Genomic DNA, 27,321 nt, shown 5'->3' on the forward strand with positions numbered 1-27,321 from the left:
TATCAGATTTTGAGGGTAAATTTTAAGAGAAAATTCTGTCCGTGCATTAATCGATTTCTTATCTGTTTTAGAACTGGTTTTTTAGACCTCGGTTCATCAAACAGTTATCTCAGACTTGTCTCTTACGTCATAGATTACAAATTAAACTTTTTAAATTTACATTCTGATTTAAAACTTTCTTGTTCGTTCTACTTTTTCATTGATTAAAAAAATGTATTCTTTTTTAAATATATATTTATGAAAATTATAAATATGTGAGGATAATTATATTCTTTTACAAATATTCTCTTTATAATTGTATGGAGAAAGAGCGACCGCAAAATGGGCTGTTTTTTTTTTTGTTCTTTTTGCGGCTCTCGATTTCGAGGTTGAATTGTATGCCAAACAATAGTTGTGTGTCCAATGTGGTCTGCTATATTGAGTCTGCCATTTTGATTTTCAAAAATTTGACTTCAAATTTATTTGTAGCGACCCAGAAAACCCCAAAGTAAGTGGTTTTGAAACTGAATTTAAAAAAACTGCTGCATTTTTTTAAGTTTGTCCGCCATTTTGGATCAGCTGAATTCAGATTCGTTTTTAACGATCCAAAAATGTCAGAAAAAACAGTTTTGAATTTTTTAAGTCACATCAAAAATCATACTTCCACGTAATTTAATCACATTGGTAACTTTTCACCTTTTATATTTTCGAAACCAACTGTCACCTCAAGTTAAAACTTTTGTGTGATTAATGTCTCATCATAAAGTAATGTTTGGCATACAATTCAACTCTGAAATCGAGGGCCGCAAAAGGGGCCCGGGTAAACCTCGTATTCTCGTGTAAACCTCGTATAACGTAAAAATAAAATATTTAAATAGTGAACGCTTTACAATACAATGCATACATGTATATAATGCAGTACGCACATGCTCGTTAGTTTTATGCTTTTGTGGAGATCTGACAAAGATCGCGGAAACCTTGCTCTCCTTTAGCATACAATAAAAGCGTAGTAAAATGTAGGAATTAAACGCGGACTGGCAATGAACATTTAAACGTTAAAGAAAACCGGGATATTTCTGCACGGTAGCTTTCGATGGTGAATCACATGTTTGTATTGTATATGTATATGCAGTAGTGCAGCATAATCGTAAAATTGTATATATGCAAGTTTGTTGTTACATCGCGCATGGAGTGTACAACAGCCTCTGGTTATGTTCGCGTCAGCTGTTTTAAGAATAACGTATTTTTTAACGAACAATGTACCTATACAAATATCAGACATCCAAAGCATCGTTGACTATATTCACATTTTAATTTGCGGTTCGATCTTCCATAATTTAGCCCCACATTTGATTCATGCATATATATATATATATATGTGTGTATATAAATTCACATTACCTCTGCAGTTTTACGCCTGTATGCAACAAACTCCCATGTCCCACGTGAGCGTAAACATCGCGAAAGGAGGGAATGCAATGCGACTCACGTTTCCGAATACCTCGTACGTAAACGGTAAATATTTGCTGCCGGCAGGCTTCCCGAACTAAAGACCGATGACACGACGACGCTTTATATTACATCGACCTATTTTACGTATCTTGCGCTGTATACGCCAGAAGAAACAGGTTGGTTGAGTGACAAAACTTTCGCGGCTCGATGCTCTGTGTTTAATAAACAAGCACGCCGGTTGAAAATGATTACAGAGTCAAATAAAGGTGGCAGAAAAATTTAATAACTTTAAAATAATTTTGGCAGAATATAAAATTTAATCTATGACAAGTCTGAATAATCTATGAATATTCTGATTACTTTATGACAATTCGGTTAATGACGGACGTTCACAACAAATATAGTAAATAACACATATGGAATTACACACATATAGAATAGAATACATATAAGAATACACAACAATCAGAAATTACTAGGGTTAATAAATTATAAAATTATTCATACAATAACGTCAAACGGTTATTCAAATTAATAATCATGCATTCCATACCATAAGCTTTATGCAATCATATTATAATCGTAATATTTACAAATGAATCATAAAATTAGTTGAGAATGATAAGCGTAATGAGAATTACGGAACATTACAGTGATTCTAGATTTTTACATCAATAGTATTTCAAATGAATTTACAATGTTTCAAGTAATTAACGCATATGCAGAAGAAGGTTACACTGAAACTTTTGATTCATACATGTTTAACATTTATCAAAAAATGTCTCTAAACAGTTGATTGAATACGTCTGATAGTGACGCCAACATGTGAACGCATCTAAATAGATTACGTTCGAAAGTACGACGGTATGAAAATGTCTCTGAATAATTGCTGAATAGTACAGCTGAATGGGAACCTCTGAATTGAGTTCTGTCCTGTCGGTTCGCCGTCGTGCTAATCCGAAACAGGATGAAAACTTTCTCAAGAACTCAATTGAAAACTCTCTACAGAGGTTCCGTGTACCTGGAGCTCGATCTCCTGGTCTCTCTCTCTCAGCAGGCCGTAGAATTTAGAGTCGAATGTCCCTCTCTCTCACTCTCTCTATAGGCCGTAGAATTTAGGGTCGAATGTCCCTCTCTCTCACTCTTTCTGCTCGTCGTGGTGACTGCAGGAATTGAACTCGAACTCTATCTTTCAGCAACCCGTAGGGTCTGCAGAAACTGATTATGCAGTGTACTTGGCCGTGGTAAGTCTCTACTTTGAATGTGCAACCAATTTGCACGAGATACGTGGCACGTAACGAAAACCTTTACAATACGTGTGTATTGTAATCTGAATGAACGTCTTACTCTGACGCTCGTCTCAGAAAGAATGAATGAAAATCTGACTGTCTGTTTGTAGCGTCGTCAAGAGAAATTGGGTCAAACAAAGCAAGATCAGACGTGAGTCGCGTCGAGGAGTCGGTCAACGTCCTCGGTATCAATCATGTACGAATGTACACAACTACATAGAAACCTTCTCATGCATATGCGTCCTTTAATTTTCTGAACATTACCGCCCGCCTTCATTAACCTCCGTTAATGAACAAATTAGAGACTATCATTGTTGATAGGTAATGGGCAGAGTTTTGCAATTGGTCGTTTTAGAATTGATTTTTGTGTCCGAATGGACACGACTCGTACAAGACCATCAGGGCCCGGGTGAGTTTGAATTATGCGCCCTAGAGGCCATTTAGACGGAGGGTAGCGCTCGTCAATGACTAGCACAAGGGAGCCATTTGACAGAGATGGAGATGGTTGATTCCACTTATGAATAGAATAGTAGCGCTGCAGACATTCCCTGGACCATCGCGACCAGAAACTATCCAACATTTGACGGGTCAATTGCCATCGAGAAAGTCGTGAAGACTTTACTGTCTCCAACGATGGTTCGGGAATGACTGAAGGTGCATTTCCCACGAGAAAGTGCCCAGGAGTCAAGGCCTGAAGGTCATCAGGATCATCCGTAAGAGGACTCAAGGGCCGTGAATTGAGTACTGCCTCAATTTGAGTTAGCAACGTATTCATCTCCTCAAACGTGAGCAATGTATCTCCCACTACGCGTTTTAAATGATATTTGACGGACTTAACTCCAGCCTCCCATTTTCCTCCAAAGTGAGGAGCAGCCGGAGGATGAAACTTCCATTGAGTGCCGTCGTTCGCTAGGACGGATGCCAACTCGCCTAGTTCCTTTGTTGAGGAAGAAAATAATCTTTTCAATTCGCAATCTGCTCCTGTGAAATTTGTTCCGCAATCGCTAGTCAACGTCGCACATATTCCTCTTCGAGAGGTGAAACGTTTATATGCTCCAATAAATGCCTCGGTGGTATAATCAGTGACCAATTCTAGATGAATTGCCGAAGTCGAAAAACAAACGAACAAAACCATATATGCCTTATACGTTTTGGCATTTTTTCCTTTCCAGGTTTTTATAGTGAAAGGGCCAGCATAGTCAACGCCTGAGTGCAAGAAAGGACGCGAAGGTGTGATTCGTTCAGATGGAAGTTGTCCCATTAGTTGTTGAGCTCGACTTTGTCGATATCGAGTGCATTTTACACACTTCAAAATAAAAGAGCGTATAGGAGCCCGCCCTCCAACGATCCAATAGTTGTTTCTGATATAATTAAGCGTGAGTTGTGTTCCTCCATGCATTGTTCGTAAATGGGAGTCTAAAATAATCAACGAGGTTAACGGTGACTTTCTCGGAAGAATCAGAGGATGTTTTGCGTTCGGAGGTAATAATGAGGCCTGAAGGCGACCTCCTATTCGTAGTAATCCGGTAGCGTCAAGAAAGGGAGTTAGTCTAGCAAGTGAATGAGATTTAGGCAATGATTGTCCGCTCGAAAGGAGTCTTTTTTCTTGACCAAATGAAGAATTTTGAATATGTTTTATCCAGAAAAATCGTGCATTGTCTATTTCTTGTGTGGTTAGTGGGATTGTTAATGATGATTGTGGATGCTTGCGCATTCGAGCAAGTACACGCTGACAAATGGCAGTAATGCGGAACAATTTCATTACTGTGGAATATTTATGAACAAGATCCCAAAGTGGTGGAGGCGTGAGATTAGTTGTGAAAATCTTAACTGGACGTTCTTCAAGGTTTTCGTTAACAGAAAGTGCCTTGGGTGGCTGTGGCCACTTTGAGGAATTTTGTGACAGCCATGGGGGTCCGGTCCACCATGTTGGGTGTTCCGATAATTGAATGGGAGTCAATCCTCGGGTAGCAAGATCAGCCGGATTCTCATTACCCGGAACAAATTTCCAACGTGCGGAAGGTAAGGTTTCCTGAATGTAACACACTCGGTTGTGAACGAATTCTTTCCATCGAGATGGATGATTATTAATCCACGTGTATGTAATGGCAGAATCCGTCCACAGATAAATAGGAATATTTCCAATTTCAAGTACCTTCAATATGTGTGAACTTAACTTTACTAACAGAACAGCTCCGGAAAGTTCGAGTCTGGGTATCGTAAGTTTCTTTAATGGAGCGACTTTTGTCTTTGAAGCCACAAGATTTATTGAAATGATGCCATTTGAATCTGTAGATCTAAGATATACAGCGGCAGCAGCTGCTTGTTGGGAAGCATCACAGAAACCATGAATTTCGATTTTATCCGTTGACTTGCATCCAAGCCAACGAGGAAACGTGAGATGAGTCATTTCTTGAAGAGTATTGAGAAACGTGGTCCACTTGTTGGTTACCATCATAGGAAGATGGTCATCCCAATCGAGTTTAATGGCCCACAATTCTTGAATGAGTATTTTTGCTTTAATAGTGATTGGAGATAGCAAACCTAGGGGATCGAACAATGTTGAAATGGTGGACAAGATAGATCGTTTCGTAATGTGTTTTGTAGAAGGAAGTTTTAAGGTAAATTGAAAGGCATCAATTGCTGGTTGCCAGCATAATCCTAATGCGTTAAAAACTGTACTATCTTTGAATTCTAGCGATGTAAGGTTCGTTTGATGTTCAGTTGGAATGTCTTTAAGAATGGAAGGATAATTACTTATCCACTTTCGGAGAGTGAAACCGCCCGCCATGCAGAGTTGATTTAATTGAGTAATGATCGGTTGAACTTCGTCGATGGAATCTGCGCCTCCAAATACATCATCGACATATCGCCCTTTTGTCAACGATGGAATGGCACGAGGAAAGTTTTGACCTTCGTCTTCAATAAGTTGAAGTAAAGTACGAAGTGCCAAAAAAGGAGCACAAGCTAGTCCATATGTGACGGTAGTTAGTTCATATGTACGAAGACAGTTGCTCTGATTGAACCACAGAATACGTTGGAATTTCCAATCTTCTGGATGAACCTTGATTTGCCTGTACATCTTCTCCATATCAGAGACAAAGACACAATGAAATTTCCTGAACCACACGAGAACATCAAATAGATTTGTTTGGAGTTTTGCTCCTGTGTGAAGAAGATCATTTAACGATACGCCGGAGGTAGTTCGACTGGAACCATTGAAAACAACCCGGAGTTTGGTGGTGAGACTGTGCTCTCTCATAACTCCATGATGGGGAAGGTAATACACAGGTTGAGGTTCAGGTTGAGATTCAGGGACTATTTGCATGTGTTCTAAGCTTTCATATTCGGACATGAATTTTGAATATAACTGGGCGTAAACAGAATTAGTTGAAAACTTGTTGGATAAGTTTGTACTTAATCGAACGGCCTTATTTCGTGAGTTGCCTAACTGATCAGGAGACCGTTTGAACGGTAGTTTAACGATGTATCGACCATGAGCGTCTCGACTGTGTGTAGATACGAAATGATTTTCGCACTCTTGATCAGCGGAAGATAAAGATGAAGTGTTTACGGAAGGAATCTCATCTATTTCCCAAAAACGATGTAATAATCTGTAAAGTTCATCATCGACAGATACATGGTAGCTGTGCGAGGTATTACTAGAAACGTTAGTGTCTGTTGGACCGGACACAATCCATCCAAGTTTTGTGAATTGAGCAGTGGGTGAATGTGGGGGTCCCTTGATAACTTTATTTTCAATAATATGTCCATATATATCGGCGCCTAAAATTAAATCGATGGACCGAGGGGAAAGAAAATTCGGATCTGCCAATTGCAGTCCTTTTAGGTGCGGCCATATTGGTTTGTTAATTTGAGTAGAAGGAATTGATGTAGTAAGTTTACGTAAAATGTGTGCTTGAATTGAAAAATCAAACTTATTAAAACGATCTCTTAATTTAATAGTTGTGACACCCTTAGTTTTATTGGAATGTTGTGCACCGATTCCTACCAAAGAAATTGATGAGTGATTTCGAGGAAGTCGAAGTTGCTGAACGATACGTTCTGAAATCAAAGAGATTTCCGATCCTTGATCAAGTAAGGCTCGGATTTCGAAGGTTTCTTTGGTAGGTGATATAACCAGCACCCTCGCCGTAGCAAGAAGAACACACGGAATGTTATTATTTAGTCAACTGGAATGAAGAGTCTGAGCTTCAGAGGAAATTGAAGGTGTCGAACTATCCGATGATTCGACGGATTTTTTAGTAGTGTCGTGTTTAGATGAATTAAACTTATTATATTCTTTATGAATTGATGTATGATGACGCCGTCCGCATTTCTGACAGCGCTTTGTTATTTGACAGGCCGAGACTCGATGCGTTCCTAAGCAATTGAAGCATAATTTGTGCTTGTTGATAAGCGCGACTTTTTGCGGAACAGATTTCGAAGTGTACTGTAAACATTTAGATACATAATGATTTGATGAGCAGATAGGGCAGATGAATGAACTATTTACTTTATTTTCGGTTGACTTTCCTTGATAATGAGATTTGACTGCTTTTGAATTTGGCTGTAGTGGGAGTAAACCAGATCGAGAATTTTCAAATGCTTGAAGAGTTAACAATTGAGAAATGAGAAATTCACTAAATTGTTGCCAAGTAGGCGGCTCCTTGGATGATCCTAATTGTTTCTCCCAAGCCTTAACAGATTCGGAATCGAGACGTTGCACCACGACAAAAATAAGAAAATCATCCCATGTCGAGACAGGGCGTTCTAAACTTTCGAAATTTCGGTAAATTTGCATAACTTGTGTATATAATTTCTTTAGTTCCACGGCAGATTCTTTCGTCATGCGCTTGATTGAAAACAATGAATTCATTGCTGCGTGAACGAGAAGACGTTTATTTTCATAAAATGAATTTAGTGCATCCCATGATCTCTGAAAATTTTCAGCTGATAACGTTGTATTTTTTAATATTGAGGCGGCGGAGCCAGTGAGACTGATTATCAAATACTGAAGCTTTTCTACGGATGACAATGTCGGATTTGAAATAACAAGCGATTGAAATAAATCTTTAAATGAAAGCCAATCCGACGGAGTTCCGTTAAATTTTGGGAGATCAAGTCGTGGGAGACGCGCATGATGAAAGAATGCCGGAATTTCAGGAGAGGAGAATGATGCGACCTGAGTAGACGGTGTACTAGGAACGCCTTCCTGCTCAGACTCGAGTAAAGAATTTATTTTGTCAACTACATTAACGTAATATTCATGAGTTTGAGAATAAAGATTTGTAGTAAAATATACGTGACTTTGAATAACAAGACGATCATCGTCATTTAATTCGTGCATTGCTACTAATATTGCCTTGTGTTCCAAGCAGAAACGCTCCCAGTCATCTTTCAAGGTCGACAAGCGAGACTTTACTCTATTCGTAGTAACATCTGACAATCCGTCACCAACAAAACTATCATATGCCTTCGTTATGAATTTAGATAAAATAAACTGTTGCTCAATGTGAGCTTGCACGTGGCTGAGCCTCATCTTCAATAATTCTCCGTTCTCTTCTCTTTTTTTTTTTTTTATATATATCCGGCTCGAAGGACCAAAAAATGTTTAATAAACAAGCACGCCGGTTGAAAATGATTACAGAGTCAAATAAAGGTGGCAGAAAAATTTAATAACTTTAAAATAATTTTGGCAGAATATAAAATTTAATCTATGACAAGTCTGAATAATCTATGAATATTCTGATTACTTTATGACAATTCGGTTAATGACGGACGTTCACAACAAATATAGTAAATAACACATATGGAATTACACACATATAGAATAGAATACATATAAGAATACACAACAATCAGAAATTACTAGGGTTAATAAATTATAAAATTATTCATACAATAACGTCAAACGGTTATTCAAATTAATAATCATGCATTCCATACCATAAGCTTTATGCAATCATATTATAATCGTAATATTTACAAATGAATCATAAAATTAGTTGAGAATGATAAGCGTAATGAGAATTACGGAACATTACAGTGATTCTAGATTTTTACATCAATAGTATTTCAAATGAATTTACAATGTTTCAAGTAATTAACGCATATGCAGAAGAAGGTTACACTGAAACTTTTGATTCATACATGTTTAACATTTATCAAAAAATGTCTCTAAACAGTTGATTGAATACGTCTGATAGTGACGCCAACATGTGAACGCATCTAAATAGATTACGTTCGAAAGTACGACGGTATGAAAATGTCTCTGAATAATTGCTGAATAGTACAGCTGAATGGGAACCTCTGAATTGAGTTCTGTCCTGTCGGTTCGCCGTCGTGCTAATCCGAAACAGGATGAAAACTTTCTCAAGAACTCAATTGAAAACTCTCTACAGAGGTTCCGTGTACCTGGAGCTCGATCTCCTGGTCTCTCTCTCTCAGCAGGCCGTAGAATTTAGAGTCGAATGTCCCTCTCTCTCACTCTTTCTGCTCGTCGTGGTGACTGCAGGAATTGAACTCGAACTCTATCTTTCAGCAACCCGTAGGGTCTGCAGAAACTGATTATGCAGTGTACTTGGCCGTGGTAAGTCTCTACTTTGAATGTGCAACCAATTTGCACGAGATACGTGGCACGTAACGAAAACCTTTACAATACGTGTGTATTGTAATCTGAATGAACGTCTTACTCTGACGCTCGTCTCAGAAAGAATGAATGAAAATCTGACTGTCTGTTTGTAGCGTCGTCAAGAGAAATTGGGTCAAACAAAGCAAGATCAGACGTGAGTCGCGTCGAGGAGTCGGTCAACGTCCTCGGTATCAATCATGTACGAATGTACACAACTACATAGAAACCTTCTCATGCATATGCGTCCTTTAATTTTCTGAACACTCTGGTACAGAACAAATAATACAGACGCACAAAAATCTGTCTCTTTCTGTATGCAATTTATTTAACAACTTTATTATTAAAAAATGGTAACTATATATATATATATAAACGCGGAATGGAAAAGAAATATGATATAAAATGGATGATATTTTATAGAGATAAATTATTTAACAATTTTATAACATAGTTTTTTCTGAAAAAAGATATATTAATTTTCGCGTATACAGAAAAATAATTGAAAATAAATTTCATTTGACGAAGCACGCTGATTTTTTTTGTGAGCGTACGCAGCGGGGAGAGGGGGAGGAAGGGGGGGGGGGAGGGGGATGAATATCGGAAAACGGAGGGACAAACTACTCAATGAGGGAGACAAAGAGGCACGTGTCGGTCGTACTTGGGCGGAGCGGTAACAAAAGGAGGGGCGAATCAGAGAGTTTTAACAGCCAAGAAGCGGTATTATTCGCGCTACGTGCACTTCTCTAGCTTCTCAAAAGTTTGATTACGTTGAGTCACTACGGTGCAAAGGTTTCCGCCACTTTATTCGCCGAGTGACCGCCGAATCCTTTTGCGGCGGTCCGCAAGGGACTATCGATCAATCCGCATTTCCATTCTGCCTCAACACGACCGAAGCGAAAAACGGAATACGCGGGGCGAAAAGACGCTGCGAGTTGAATACCAAGCAGTTTTCGGTTACAATTTGCGGCTGGAAGTACATCGATTGTCCCCCGTGCCCCACCCGATTATCTCTATTCCCGTGTTTTCCTTTTCTCTGTTTTCTCTCTCTCTCTCTCTCTCTCTTGCTTTTTCTTTCTTGATCCATCTTGCATCTCTCTTGACGGAGGCTGTACTCTTTTCTAGAATTTCTTCTGTACGTGTTCGACTGGACGGCAGCGGCGCGCCGTCCATCGGGCCGTGTGATATGCATAATGCAATAACGGATGGGGTGGAATAAAATGCAGATAAAGAAGTCACGTCAGTAAGGAAACGAAGAATGGAGGCGGACACGGTTTTTCGGCTTTCCCTTGATTAACGCCGCTAACCTTCCCGCATAAAATTTTGCATGCAACGCTCCCGCGGGCGGTCGCGTACGTTTTGTTGCGGCCGAATGACTGTAGACATGTAAAATGTGAGACGCGACCGTTACCGCGAGACGTAATATTATCGCGAAATGCAAAACATGATAATTAATTTGTGAGCGAGAGTGGAACGGTGAGATGTATCGCGAATTTAATTTCTACAGGAAACTTTGTGAAATTAAGCATAATTACAATTATTTTTTACGTACGTTGTTACGCCATGCGTTTGCGTTCGTGAACATGGCAGCAAATACATACAAAAATGTTATTAGCGATTATCGCGGTTTGTTCCGTTAAAAAGTCTAATTGGCCTTACCCGTAACGCCAAACCTCTTCGCGCGGCTTTGCGTTTGTCCGTTCGCTCCTTCTCCGCGTTCGCTGAAAGGGTTGCGGCACAACGTCTTTACTTTCGGTCGTTTGTCGTCGTTTTCGTGTGTTTGTACGTACGTACGTACCATCGTGTATGAGCCATCTGGTACGGAAACGTCGCGGAAATATATCCGTAAAGGTTAAAGGCACGCGAACGCTCGCGGTGGAATCTTGCGCTCGCGGTAGAACGCTTCTCGATGTTGGTGAATCTGGACCAAATAGCGCAGCAAACTTTTCTACGCTTTCCTAACTGCTACAGCTATAAAATCTTAAAGATACCTTCCATTCGGGATAACGTTCCTCTGCAATCTCTCGTGGACAATCCCGAAGCTATTTCCAGTTTGAAAATGATAATGTAACGCGTAAGCCGTCTTCAAAGACTAAATTGGATGCTTTATTATATAAAATTATATGATAGCACAAAGCTATAGTCGAAGAAAGCTAAGATTCTAGCTTAGCAAATTATTACTATTACTATTATTACTCTTTTATTATTGTGATAAAATGTCTACATTATGAAAAATACATATAGAGGAGAAACATTAAATTATAATGTGTTGGTACGATGGATAGTTTTAATTATTTTCCAACAAGTTCGGGAATTTAATGTAACAATTAAGTGTAACTTCATAGCTTTTAATTCCGTTTATAATGAGTAGTAAACGGAAATCGTGACTAGATCAGAGAATGAAAGAAATTCAAGTCTTTATAAAAGTAAAAAGGTAAGAGAAATGTTTGTTACTTAAAACGGGCGGCCGTTCAATTTTTATTACTTATTTAATTTTTCTGCTACCTTGTTTTCTTGTCGATTCAGTAATTTTTCAATTCCCCGTCCGTATTTATCCGAAGTACGTTCATTAAATACCAATGCTAAGAGGGAGAAATAGTGGTGCAGGAAAGTGCATTAAAGATGCATTTTTTATTTTTCGCCGTCCGATACGATAATTAACGATAAGATGGATATACTCGGTTAGTGAAGTTCCGTTAATTAGGTCAACGATTTTCCTCGGTAACATTTAATACTTTGTTATCTTAAGGATTAAAATGTTAGATTTAATATTTTCAATATCAGGCATTTTCTGTTAGAATTTTCCAACAGTATCACAAGCACAAGTACAACAATGTTTTTTTCCTGGACACTGGAAAGCGCATTGCAAATCTGCGAAACGTACGTTGGATAAAAATTTGAAAGAGCTGTCGGTGAAAGAGCACAATACCACGGACACCTAACCGAAATTCGACCCTTCGCGCGAGGGTAAGCGTGGATAAATCGACGCTGGCGACCGACTCTTAAGAATCGAATTTCCCATACGCGTCACGTTTACTTTGCACGCTAAGGGGCTGAGAGCAAAGGGACGAAAACCGGGGAGAAATTTGAGTTCTCCCCGGGGGTACGGAAAGCGGAGGAGCTTCTTCCATGGCTGGTGGGACACTGTAAAAGACTGTGGCGAGCAGGGCAGCACGAAGACGAATGGTTAACCGATAGAACGGGGTAGACAAACTAGTTCGCGATACGCAACCCTCCCTCGAGTCGCCATCGTTTCTTCCCTCTTGTCTCCACCCTCGTTTCCTCGCCGGCAAGAGAACGTCGTGCGATTTCCCCGACGGCGGCGTGCAACCGCGACTTTAACCTCCTGACCCAAGAACCGAGACTTAAATTAATACGCAGTCAGCTCCTCTCTTGATATCTTTTTGCGAAGAGAAAGAAATATGTCAATTTACAAATTTATTATTTTCTTATTTCAATCTGTCTTATTCCCTTAAACAATCCCCTTAAACAATGGAAGATGTAAAGTATCTTCAAAGTATTTCTTTCACCCCATTTTAATATTTCATTGTATTAGCTGCGAACATTTCTACCATTTTCACTACAAAATACAAATATAAGGCGCGCACGTGCGTTCACGTTTAGTCGCAAGCTCGTTCCGTGCAGGCGTCATTGCTGTGCGTCGAAAGTCGTTTACGTTAAAATGAAAGTGGTCTCCGGAAAATCGTTGTGAAGGCGTGGTTACGGACGCTTTTGCTTTGGCAATACTTTGGACAACAAAACTTGTCGTAATAATACAACTTTTTTATGTACCGCGAGTTAAAGATTTTTTTCATTATTGCAAAAGAAAACTCAGCGAGGGTGGCAAATAAAAGTATCAGTTCTACTTCAAATACTTGTTTCGAAATTAAAGTAATTAACAGATTGTCCCCGAAAATAAGGGATTAACGCTCCTCAGCTTTTGTTATAATTAATAAGCTTGATAAAATATACCTAACAAAATAACTATTACATTATATGTAGCATTTTTTAATTCCAACTATTATTATAGAAATATTCTTTTTACATTAATTACGTATCGCTATTGCCGCTTTCTGAGAGTTTGCACAAATTGACAAAAAGTCCAATTTACAATTATTCATGCTCTCGGAATTTTTGCACGAGGTATGCTAATGGCACATTTAATTATTACGCACGATGGTAAGCTTAATTGTGAACTTCGAATTAATCGATCGAACGTACAGGGGACATGTCCTTTGACCTTTTGCATCCGCAATGCATACCGCACTCACAAATGGGATCAAATTAACCTCGTCCATCCTACGGGATGTAAAACGCGATGACTTGGGAACTATCTACTATCAAGCATTTATACGTTACCCAATGCGCTCCGCTTCAGGACGATAATTGCTAATTGAACTTGTCACGTAATCAAGCATTCAAGTTCCGGAGTGAGAACGCTCTCGCGAATAATTATATCATTTCGAATTTCTGATTAACAAGTTCTCGGATAATGATTCCCACAAAGTTCCGTTGAAATTACGGTTTAGTACTGAAAACACTTCTTTTTTAATTCGTTTCAATTATTTTTCGAAATCTCTCTCTCTCTCTCTCTCTCTCTCTCTCTTTCTACTATATATCTATCTCTATTTTTCTTGTCAAGCAAACTTCGACTCCATATTCATCAAGGGCGTTGTTGAAATATTCCTCGAGCTCTGGGACAGCCTGTATAATTAATTGAAACTCATAATCCGCGAAATCTACTTGCGGATCTGAAAATCGAGGAAAACCGAGTTTCCCTTGTTGTCATACTTAAATATGCGTCGACGAGAAGAATAGTAAAACACTACTGATGTTCGGACGGTAATTAACAATATGGCTTAATTAAGTATCGACGATGGTGATGCTCGTGGGACGGCACGATACGCCGACCGTGTTCGATATCGTCGTATATCGTTGAATCGATACAATATACCGGAAGCGGGAACATGCGAACATTATCAGTGACTCTCGCGATTGATAAGCTACGAGCAGTTTCCAGTCGGACGCTTTAGAATTCATCGAATGGAACATGTCGATTCAGCAATGTGAGCATGGAAAGCATGTAGAAGAAAGATAGAGGAAAGTTTGTCATATCTTCTTCTTCGTATATATGTATATAATATATAAATATATGTATGTATATATATATATATACACACACACACAAAACTTTATTTATAATGTGTCTACCTTTGTAATTATGTCAGAGATTTTTTGTGTCCGAAAATTCAGATTACTGATTAAAAGTGCTTGTTGGTCGCAAACACTTTCGAAGCAAACGTTTTTCTATTATTGTTCATAAAAAGTTCGTCATTTTGCATTTTGTTTACTCGTCTGTTTTCCTCCCTTGTCTGTATTCTTTATAAATATTCTAGCAATCGACGAGTCACATGTTCCTGATATTACCATTTCAATTTATTTGTTAATTTTAATTTTTTTTTTTTAGTTTTTTATTTTGGAAGCATTACCTTTTTTCATTTGCACGGACTTAAATAACGACCGACATTTATAGATTCATCGTATTAGTAGAATATTTGATGTTGCGAAATTAATGTGTAATAACGGGAAACATCGAATGATTGCATTTCCCAGAATAGGCAGACATAAATAGTCGCATGCTGCCACTTCAATGATTACTATTAAGCGACATTAATTTCGTCGGCTATTGCCATCGATGCATAAACGTTTAATTTTCCTCGTGACAGCACATTTAACAATCTCTATACAAGGAAATATTTTAGCGTACACTGTACTTTGCTTGATTTTTTTCACGAGTTTGTTTTATTATATTACATGTTGATCCCATTTTTTGCGAGAAAGATGGTACATTTAACCATCTCTATAAAAGATGAAATGTTCCGGAAATGTACCGTACACTCATACTGTACCTTGCTTGAATTTTCATTTGTTTTATTATATTACGTGTAGATTTTATTTTCACAATTTCCATGAATAAAATCTGTCGAATAAAATCTTTGCTGAATACGATAATAATTATAGATATGGAGTGAAAACGAGGAATTAAATATTACGAACATTAATTGCATTCGTACTCCTGAGTCACACTGGAACTATATACCAGCTTATTTACAGAGAGAAAAGAGAAAACAAGAGAAAGGAAGAGAGAGAGAGAGATTGCCGCAGATAATTCCAGTTTTCTGTGCTTTAATCTTGATGCTGCGTATACGCTGCAACAATTGTTTCGTTATATTCATCACAAAGCTATCCGTAAAAAGAAGGCACGAACAAAAAATCAATGGTACTTCGGCGGTATGCGGCGATGCGAGGCGATTTCGCTCCGTGCAATTAAACGCCGCATAATCTGCGCGCCCGAAATACAATTTGGCGGTCGAGCTAATTATCAAAGTGCCGCTAACGAGCAATGAATTATATCTACGTATTTAGTGACTCGTAATCCGAAGCGCGGCCGCGCCACTTTTGTTGCGACCCGGTTGAAATGCTCGTCCGATTTCCAATTTTATTGTGTGCACGCGCCGGAGAATTTCGCTGACAACGCCCCCGTAAGCGTTTCTAGCGTTTATTCAACTGTGATAGCTACGAAATTAACGTAACCTCGTTCAGCCAGCTGAGTCGATTTACATGCGGTCGACACGCATATATTCGCAGCGCGTGTACGTTTCAAAACGTCGAAAAATGGCCTGCGCAATTCTTCGCCGAAGCGTGTAAAACTCGATGCAAAATGTGTAGAAGGGTGTTAAATGTGTAAAAAATATTATTTTACCAGACCAAGTCTGGCATCGCTTGATCTTACATGCTGGTGAGCGTCAAGCAGATGTTAAATAAATACCATCAACATCGCGGGAGGTAACCATTTTTATGGAATGTGTATATATAAATATCCGAAGGTACGTTGTACATCGTGTGCACATTTCGCGTCTACGCCTATTTCCGTTGAGATATGATCTCGCGCAATATCTTACGATATTGATGATATTCGATGAGTAATTAAATTTAGGAATACCCTACAAATGTATTGTAAGAATAGTTCTGTAAGAGGATCCTTTATTTGAAAATTTATCCTAGAAATGTAGAAATTTAAATCAACTGTCTTCTATCGCATATTGTTTTTTTAATAGCCTATGTGAAAATAGGACTCGACATACATAGTTGGCTGTAATTAACAATGCACAGACAGCCAATTCTGGTCAGCTGACATTTTGTGCCGATCCATCGTAATCCTGAAAAACTCAATTAAGAGTGATGCTAAGCACGTCGAAATATCACCGTGGCGGATGAAGGTTTCGCAAGAAAATTTATCGATTAGTAGATGAAAGGGAGTAAGGTGAAACCTTACCTTCCTTGTCGTCAAGAGGGAGAGAAGCGTCTTAACGGAGAAGGCTGATGGCGCTTGAAAGTGGTTCGACACGTTCTGATGAACTATAGGATATCGGAAATCCGTTATGCCCTTAAAGATCATTAATTGGTAGTAGTTAGCCACCTTAACTGTCAAACGAGTCCCCTTTTACGATCTACAAAATTTCAGAATATTTCGGGACTCGAGCATAAAACAATGAAAAATAGCATATTTCAGAATCTCTCGAAAAAAAAAAAGATCGTTTCAAACGTGTAACACCTAAGACAGAGGGTCAAGATTGCAACGTGGCGCTGCTTGAATAATTTCAGCTTTTAGCCTCGCCAGTCACAAGTTTTTATCTCACTCGATTATATTTAAAATATCTTCTTCATTGAGAATAGATGTGACTGTAATATTTCAGAGGCAAATTAATTTACTTTGAAAGAGATTCTAATCAACATTTGCTTTCTCGAATTTTTTTCACAAAATATTGAAATTTTATATATATATTATTTTGCACCTAACACACACACACACACACACACACACAAGTGTTATTACATTTTTTACGAACAATTTATAACATATTATTTATTCCTTCAAAAAAGTCGTACATAAAATAAAAGTTAATTTTTTTAGTCATCATTTATTCGTTTCCGCTTGATGCAATCTTTATTAAAAGATTAGAACGCAAAACACGCACAGGATTCCGTTAATCGTGTGCGAGTCGTCTCGAAAATTCTACAAGCAATAAAAAATGCAGAAGTATAGGATAAGGACAACGTGAATTGCGCGCGACATCGTAATCCTCGTGAGAGGCTTATCGGACGGGGGACACCGCGTTCACGTGTATTGTCGCATTCGTCTGTACAGGATGCACGATGCACATCCGGACGTGAATAAAACAACATTCTTCCTGTACCAGCCGAGTGGGACAACGGCAATTAGCGCCTCCGGCTGGCAATATGCGCATAAACCGACGGAAAAATATATACGAGAAATGCTAATGTACGTACATACGCGTACGCGCGCGCAACCCCTCTAGATTACCGCAAAGCTCCGCTAAAAGCATCTCTTTCTCATGTCATCATCCTGTTTTGTCACCGGCGAATGTGTTCGCAGCAAAACTGATCGGGTTTCTTTCACAATGAAAGCCTTATTGTTTTAATATAAGTTGTATATTCACATCTCTACAATTATGCATCTGATATTTTGATTTGATACAATTTCGCTCGTTGAGATTAATGCTGGGTATGTCTTTCTTGGAAGTTGGAGAATATAAATCGGAAAGCGCAATGCTTTCAATATAATAAGATAAAATAAACGCGACAAAGTTATAATTGACAAGGATTGCATGATAAAAGCTGAAGAGGAGTGGGTTTTTGCAACAATCGCGCGTGATAGAAAGCAATAAGGTTTTCCTACAGATACTTCTGGCTGAGATAAAATATCCTGCGAAAGGATGAAAAGGTGTGATGTTATCGTAAGAAACAGCCTCATGGACGATTCGATTGTCGTGAACGGAGATTGTCGAGATAAAATTGCGCGGATGTAGGCACAATCCCATGGGATAAATAGACTATTCGTTCCCATTGACCCTTAGGATGATTGTCTCAAGATAAACCTGCTGAAAATTGGTAACTGATGCGAATCGTGCTGCGACATCAGCATAAATGAATTACATTATCTGTAACAACGTACGCGAATAACATTATTAGGCAATTTAAAAAAAATCATAATAGCGTTTAGTAGACATGACTTTTTTATTCGGCATGTTGAATAATCGTCAATTAAAATTTAGATTACAAGGAACATATTACAAATACTAGAAAAAAATTTTAATAAGTCGTCTAAGCTTGTAGAAAATAATTTCAAGAACCGAAAATGTATCAAAAAGAACTGTAAATCGAAACTAATTTCATGATCCGGTTATGATTTCGGTGTTTTATATTTAACAGATTTTCAATACGGTTTTGGTCCGACTAAAAAAAAAAAAAAAAAAAAAAAAAACGGTTACGCAACAGTTAACAGTTGCTGTTCCGGTTTGATACTTGCTTTTTTTAATCGGCTTAAGATTCGTAATACTATTGATCGGGATAATGTTACGTATGAAATGCGTCTTTCATGTTGCTAGTTAAAAATTGCCAATTTTTAATAATTAAATCGTGTTTTTATCTTGAAATCAAACGAATCGAATGCCACTGGCACAGCAATTATATTCACTTATATTTATAGAGGTAATATATTTATATTTATATAAAAATAAAATTATATTTATAAAGATAGCAGTCGATAATCTGACTCTGTTCGGTAAAATAAAATGTTAAATGTATTGTATCGATGCACTATTTTCAGTTAATTGCCTTATAATAAATACATATTTGATACTTTCGAATACACTTCATAGTTTCATTTAAATTCCAATGTGCGAAAAATATTAACTTTACTACTTGCTTATGATTTGGACTGTCCGATTTTGTTGATATATTTATTCGAGAATAATTATTCGCGCGATTTAAATTCAATTTCAAAACTATATAAAATATATTATGGAAATTACATTTTGATGGGTAATTAGAAATAATCGAGAATAACTGTATAATCAAGCTGGAATCAATCTAGCATTTATCGAACTAACCAAAATCATGTTATGGCAATGCTTTACAGGCGCCTCGTGTAACGATTTGTATTTCCCAGTAGAATATACCGCGAGGGTGTTTCGATTTCTCAGATGTGTGTTGCAATATGTTTTCATGATGTGTGTATGTGTGTGAGAGAGAAAGGGAAAGAGAGAGAAAGGCTAAGAGTAATTTACCTTCCATCTTTTCGTGTCAAAATCTTATTTTATTCAGCATAAAATTAGGTCAGAATCTTCTTACGCGGGATTCATTTACGCGGGATAATTGACCGGTAATTTTATTAATTCCGCTCGTAGCGCTTCGTGTTTGATTTGCTAGCGGGTACTAACGTGGTAAATCTCGCCCGACATCGATTCCAATGATTTGCACGTCAAGCAATATAACATCACAACGAAATAGTAGAATGATCGATTTTTCATCAAACGAGACAACATCCACACTATTCTGGACAATGCTGTTTTATTTATTTACGGTCCCTAGTAAATATTGTTTTACACACACACAGACAGTTAGAGTTACCTACCATTCTACTACTTTATTTGAGACGAATAGACGTTTATATTTGGCGCCTATCTTTATTACTATAAAGTCTCAATAATGTATTTCTTGAATACTATAAGATTATTATTAATTGTTATAATTTGTGTTCAAATTTTTATTTTTATAACTATAATATGAGGTTATTTATTTTATTCAGTATCCTTCACTTTTCTTAAATTTATTATATGTTAAAGGGCGTATGTAGAATAAATCTGTCCATCTACCTATCTGCATTTGGCGAGCTCCGAGAAAGGAAATTCGCATAAATCGTATTTGCGCGGCGACAGCGGAATCGGTATGCAAAGGCCAACTATGCGGTGCGGCGTCAGGAACCGGTGTGAGAACCAGGAACGCAGGATGCAGAGTCGACAGTGTTTGACCCACCGTCCTGAACCCGGCCCGGCCGGAAGCCTTCGAGCCCGACAACTATGGCATTTCATGTCGGCCGCGTATCATAAATTAACAGAAGACATAACGGGTGCGGGCGATACGCACACACGACAACCGCAATAAAACGACGCGCGACAGAAATGAGATAGCAAATCTCATCTGATCAAACTCGAATATATCTATTTACGAGGCTTTGCTTTCGTCTTTGCCATTTCATCTTTCATTATTAAGGATGAAGATCTCTCTCTCTCTCTCTCTCTTACTTCGTTCCCACTAAGAAGACATCCTTATCTACGGACTAGCTCCTCCTTATCTGCTCGGATATCACTGCACAAGTTCTCGAACAAGGGACATCTTCAGGTCGCCGAAACTTCCGCGGCAACTCGTATTCGTCCGGCAGGACCAACCGAGTGAGGTCCTCTCGGAAACTATGAAGTGAGTTGGATAAGGATCCAAGGAAGCGAATCTCGGAGAGAACAAAGAGAGATAAAGTTAGAGGGAAAGAGAGAGAACAGTTGTTAGTAGATAGGTATATCGGTCCCCCGGAATCTGGACGATGGCGCACTTAATGAAAGACTTTGGACGGAAATTGAAGCGAACGTTAAAATTTAAGGGTGCGCGAAACAATGCAGAGGACGAGTACCAGTGATTATGCTATGGCAATTTCATGTGTTTATAATATTTAGCATTGTAAACTTTCAAGCCACTATTAAGACGATTGGTATAGTTGGGCGAGAACTCCGTTTGCAATTTTAACTCGATTAATTTAATTTTTATTCCATGCAGTGTGTTACGTGTCCTGTGTTTCCTCGTTCGCGTTATTAATCCTTAATGAAAGCTTAATTAATTCCGACCTTCGATGTGAACTTAGCGTTCGATATCCCGCGACATTCAATTTGTCCGGCAATATCGGACAGAAACGAGCGTTCCCGCATAGGATAACTACATTCGGAGCGTGCTTCTGCAGTAGCATGTTGAAAACGCATCCGAACCGTTATTGCGCGGTACAGGTCCATATGCCTTTCGAGTAATGCGTATCGACCTTACTGGAAGGATGCAAATATTTACACGTCGCCGGGTCTGGGTGTCCAATTATCGCAGCTCGAGGCGTTTTATCTCGCACGCTAACTTCGCAACGATATGCAAAGTGACTCTATTAATTCCTCCGTACGGGAAGGAAGGAAGGAACGCTCGCTCGGAGAGCGCACGCGCTCGAAAGTTGTATCTGATGTGGCGTCGTATATCCCGTTCGCTAGTCCTGAATTTAGATCTCGCGTATGCTTTGTAATTTATTCTATTACACGTGCCATCGGAAACCGCGACAGCGATATCAGTTTACGAGTCGCTGTCTCGCACACGCGCGTTACATATGTCAAAAGACGACAGTTTGCTTTGCGCGACGACGAATTATGCTTTCGGAGTGTGAACAGTTGCACCTTTTACCTTCCAATGCAAAGACGAAACCTACGATTCTTTCGTCCGTACTTGTTATGATTTCCACTGTTCCTACAGTTCCAAATTTCTCACGTAACAGAACGTTTCGTTTCTTTATAAAAACTTAATATTCTCTTCGATTAACATACACGTGGAATATAACATTTTACTTGTAGTTTTTATCTTTCCAGATCTTTTCAAATTTTTTTACAAATTGAGAAAAAAAATTATTTGTTCGTATACTACGACAACGTGTATTTATGCTAATCAAGAAGAGGATTTGCTTATTTTATAAGTTGCACCAACAGCGCGTTGAAAACTCTTGGTTAGGTGGTTGGGAGCGTGATTGTACGTTTTAACCGATATTTTGGTAATTATCAGCACGCCAAATACAAACGAACTATTAATTACATATCCCGGTAATATGGGCAATCCTTAATCAAGCACACAAAAGATTCTAGGACTAAGCTTAACAAGCGTGAAATCACAGTCGTGATTCTCACAGTCGATTTTTTTTCTCCATTTTTTTTCCACCCGGCTTCTAATTCTGGTGTCATTTTTCTTTGCAGATGACACTACAAGTATCGTGGGTACGGCACAGAGACGTCCATTTGCTCACGATTGGCCGTTACACGTACACGAACGACCAGCGATTTCGAGCGATTCACAACGCTCATTCGGACGACTGGACGCTCCAAATAAAGTATCCGCAGCATCGAGATAGCGGTATTTACGAGTGCCAGGTCTCCACGACGCCCCACATGAGTCATCTAGTCCATTTAAATGTAATCGGTAAGTTATCACGATGAATTTACCTTTTGGTTGGTGATCAATTAAATAAGCGCCGGGAGTTAAGAAGCAGACTTCCACGTAGCTATTCATTACCGATTGGAAGTCACGGCTATACGTGCCGCGGAATAGATTTAACTTGCTCTCGTGCGCGATATCCCGCGGTTAGGTTTCTATCAAATATTAGTATGCGGGGAGCATGCGGGAATCCCGCCTAATTACGACGGTGTACGCAACAATTAGTTAATTCTAATCTGAATCTGCCCTAGTTACCGTGGCAACTGCGCGAAATTTAAGCCGAGCTTAAATTTTGGCGGAGCGCCAATTGAACACCTGGGATTGGTTGATACCGACGTTGAGCTAAGCTCTTTCCCCGCCCTTCTTTTAGGGCGATAGGACTTTCCAATTACCGCGCAAAATTATCCGCGCGGACTTAAATTCGATAACGACACCTCTCAACTTTTTCGCTTTCCTTTATCGCCGCTGCCGTTCGTCACACGCCTCGGTGAGATAAATTTGGAGAGATACGCGCCGACGTGTCGAGGAGTTCGCGCCCTCGAGTTTGCATAAGTAATTACTCGCCGATAATCGAACGCACGTATACGTCAGCGTAGAACGCAAGCGACTCGCATACATCATTCGCGATGCCGGCGTGCACCGATTTAATCATGCGCCCGAGTACGAACGCGGAAAGAAGTTTGCCGACTGGATCGTTTGAAGAGCAAACTTTTACACCAGGCCATATCGCACGTACGGTTCGCTACGAAAAACTTTGGCGATCGCTTAAACGTCAGACCGCGGGGATTTATCTGCTACGGCGCGCGGCGAATTGATTTAAATCGTCTTCGCGTGTGCCCCTCCCTCCCTTCCCCCCTTCCCCCTTTCGCGTTTTTCTCGTTGCGGTGTCATCGTTGTCGTCTTAATTGTCATCACAATTTGAATTCCCTCTTTAAGCCTCGCTAGTCGGGAAGCTGCCTCTTTAAATTTCGCCTGCATAAAGACGAAGGTGAACGAAGGGACCGGAGCGCTCGTATTTCTCTCGTCTTTCCTTTTCCTTCCTCCGACGCGCCCATATTCCCCTTGGAGGTGATCTCTCGCTGGAGAAACACACGGGACGACGAAACCTGGTGGTGGGTAAAGGGCAGAACGGGTCGTTTATCATTTTTAGCCCTGGCCCTTAACGCAATGGTTGAACAAATGATCTTAGAGAAACGACTAATACACGCCTGCTCGAAGAAAATCGCCTCCTCCGGAGAGCATTGTAGCTTTTCTTCTATGATAACGCAATTACTCATCGTTCGGAGGGGGGGGGGAGGGGAGAGGTAAGTTTGCGAGTACGCGCAATTACAACAGACATGACGAATCCGAACTTACGTTGATAAAAAACCTTCTCTCGTGTAATCGCGCCCAACATTCTATTAATCGAACTATCACTGTCTTCGATAAATAACACTGCAAGTCCGTTTTACGTCCTTGTCGGAATTTCCCTTGTTATAGTTAACATCGTCGTTCGATTTTGATGTTATTCTACATGATCTTTCTATATATAGAATTAACAAAGAAGTGCGGAGACGTTCGCAGAAATACTCTCTTATATCGAATCGATAACTATCGGTTTCATGAAGCGATAACCAATAAATTTCGCGACTTACCTCATATAATCGGATCAATGAGTTTATACGACAATCGAAAGGCAATTTGAACCACTCGTACGTTTACAGAGTTATAAAGTACCGTTGTATTTTTTCAAATTAGAAAAAAAAAATACAAAAGCGCTATCAACTTTTGCGGTGAAACGATGAAAAATTTACCTTTTCGGAGCTAAATTATAATAAAACATTATTAAGTAATTTTCATTAGATTCTTTGTTATCTTTATAAATGAATTATCATCTACATATTACCTATTACAAGAAACAAATATTTTTTTAAAATAATGAGATCAGTTTTTATATCCCATACTATATTACTAACGCATTATCGAGTTACTATTATTCTTTTAAATGCAAAGTAATTTTATATAAAACTATATACTGCCTATTTAAAATTTCTATTTAAAGTTAGGTATGGATTATCGTTCTTTTAATCGTGAATCTTCTTGGTTTATATTCACGGATATTAATTCTATTATTAACAGCACAATTTCGCGATAAATATCTCAAACTAATATCGGCGAAACTAACGCACAGGAAAATCAGTAAGCTGATTACAGAGTCGAGAACTTGTGGGTATCGCCATTTAAATGAATACCGAACTTTCGTAGCACTAAACCATCCGCAAATATTTCCGTTTCCTGGGACATCCTCGGCTTAAGCTGTGCCGGTATTTACATTCACTTACCGTCTCACGCGGAGCTTTCACGCGATGTCTTTTGCGGTGATTGTATTTATTCACTTGTTTTCCAAGCGCAACTTCCCGCTGATATTCGCTATTAACATCTCTCAAAGAACGCCACGAAGGACTGACTAATTGGTAGTTTTTAACGCATTGTATTTAAAAAAATATGCTTTTTCATCGTGCCCTGAATACGCGAAGCGTGATGGAGAATGCAAAACAGCGTTGCCTTGCTTTTCATCCGAATTATACAGTCGCGTGTTTGTGTGCTGAAATACACGACGGTGATGTAACGGGGTTTATTTTTCTAAGTCAAAGCACAATAGATTCCGCGGTGCGATTTACGAGTTCGCTGCTTACATTCTTCAAGATTTCGTTTAACCATTGTAAATAAAATTGCTCGACGACTGCAGGTATTTTTCTCGTTAAAGCACCGCGCGATGGGGTGTCGGCCTCTCTCTCTCTCTCTCTCTCTCTCTCTCTCTCTCTCTCTCTCTCTCTCCTTTTTTTCGTCAATCTTCCGTTGAGAAATTGTTTCCAAGCTCGCGCTGCGATCATAAAACGTCTTTATCATCGCGCCTGCTTATATACCCATCTTTAAATTGCCTTTTGTTTACAGCTATTGAATTAAAGTTTTGCGATATCGATACTTAAAGAATACCTGCCGATAACTTTTCTGATCAATATTCTACGACCATGCCTCTTTAATTTTTCTTATTATTGCGGTACATTTTCTCACACTTTAAGTTGTGCACTGTCTTTTTTTTTCAGCTTGTTTCATATTGTTTTTATCGCGAGGTAACTATGTGGAGTAAAAACGCAAATACTTGTTGCATAAAACACAATAGGAGTGGCGTGTGCAATATTCAGTTTTCTAATAACGATACTTTTCTCTGGAAATGCGTTATTGCGTTTATTCCACATAACCGCAAAATGTAACTGAATCTATGCATATCTTCCAATCATGAACAGGCTAACGACTCAACACTACCGACCTTTATTAACGCGTTAAGCTTTATGTCCTCCAGATAGACGTCGCACCGGTGCACAGTATAGCCTCGTATCTCAACCCATGTCTGCTCCCTACAGCTATAAATGCTTTCTCTCCGGTAATGCGGCTCACAAATTTGCAATATCCATGCTTTCTTGTTATCCCTACTACCCTTATTGGTCGCTTTCTCCTCCGTCACTCCATTTCTGCCTTTACGAGCGCGTAAAAGCTCATAATGATATTGTCGTGAACCGGCCGTGAACCATTTTCGCACAGACTGGGAATATTTCATTACCAAGTGCACGACTTGCAGTAATTAATAACAAACAACTGCCGCTATCGAGATTGTAGAACGAACAGAATTGCTATATAGAAACAATAATCAAATCTACATATCTAAAAGTAATTCTGCGAAAAAAGAATTAATAAAATCAACTATTCTGAGTAGTAAATTACGATGGAATTTACAATAATATGAGTAATATCATATTACTTATCAGGAAAGTGTCTTTTTCAAATTTGATTTTCTTGTAGTGTCAAATTTCAAGGTGCAATCCCGCGAACAGTGCAAATTATCGCGGAAACGGGGTAGTCATCGTGATTCAACGATCGCAATCTGGAAGCAATTTTTTCATTAGTCGCGAGTGCCTCTTATCGGGTATAATTTGAGATCTTGGAAAAGTATTCATGGAGGAAAGTGTCAGTTCTCGTGGTAAAGTGCACTTCGGTCTATCTTAAGTGAGACTTGGGGTCGAATAGTTTCCTTACTATTTCTATCTTAACTTTGATTAGACGCATTCAAATCGAACGCCTTTCTTCTCCTTCCTTCCTTTGTATTATATATTTCTTGCATCTCTTCGAGAAACTTTATTTCTGATGAAGAAGAAAGTCTGCAGTACGCGTTTTGTTGTGCCGTTGAAAGAAACGATTTCGTTTCTTGATTACGATCAATCCTTTGTTTCATGATCGAGAGTTGTAAATATTGAACATCCGAGAAGTGATGATGTCTCAACAACGGAAATTAATTTAATTTGTTTTGTCTGTTTTGTCTGTTTTTTTTATTATACATACAATCGATTTGTTCGATTTGAGGCGATAATGTAAATTTTCTATCACAGATTCTGTACATACATAACTTTCCATTAAAATGTGCATTACTCAAACATATCGAAACTGAATATCGCAATGTTGAGAAAATAAGTCGTGAACTCTCTCCTATTATCAATTTTTGTCCGATATCTATACAATCGCAAAATACCATTGATATATTTCATATCAGTTTTTTAGATTAATTAAATTTGATTAGTTAAATTGGAGAAAGAATGAATTGGATTTAAAACAAGAAAGACAATTTCGTATAACGAGACGAGGCGAAGTTCAACTACATATATTCAGTAAATTTTTTAGTAAAATGTAATTTTCCAAGCACGTATTTATACTTTGATATGGTGCCGCAGTCTGTACCCCCGAACCTGAAATATGGATATATTTCGAATTGCGATTCCGTTAGACTTTCGA

General features: G+C 38.8%; 1 protein-coding gene across 4 annotated transcripts in view; it reads left to right on the forward strand.

The window, feature by feature from the left end:
• The window catches only part of LOC105839983 (zwei Ig domain protein zig-8), a 330,645-nt gene that overhangs the window by 229,494 nt on the left and 73,830 nt on the right, over window positions 1-27,321 (forward strand). For all 4 annotated transcript variants that reach the window (XM_028191742.2, XM_012686667.3, XM_012686665.3 and 1 more), the window contains one exon: window positions 22,260-22,482. In XM_028191742.2, the coding sequence (XP_028047543.1) occupies window positions 22,260-22,482 (223 nt within the window). The remainder of the gene's footprint in view (window positions 1-22,259; window positions 22,483-27,321) is intronic.

Source organism: Monomorium pharaonis, chromosome 7 (genome assembly GCF_013373865.1).
Source record: "Monomorium pharaonis isolate MP-MQ-018 chromosome 7, ASM1337386v2, whole genome shotgun sequence".
NCBI classification, from domain to species: domain Eukaryota; kingdom Metazoa; phylum Arthropoda; class Insecta; order Hymenoptera; family Formicidae; genus Monomorium; species Monomorium pharaonis.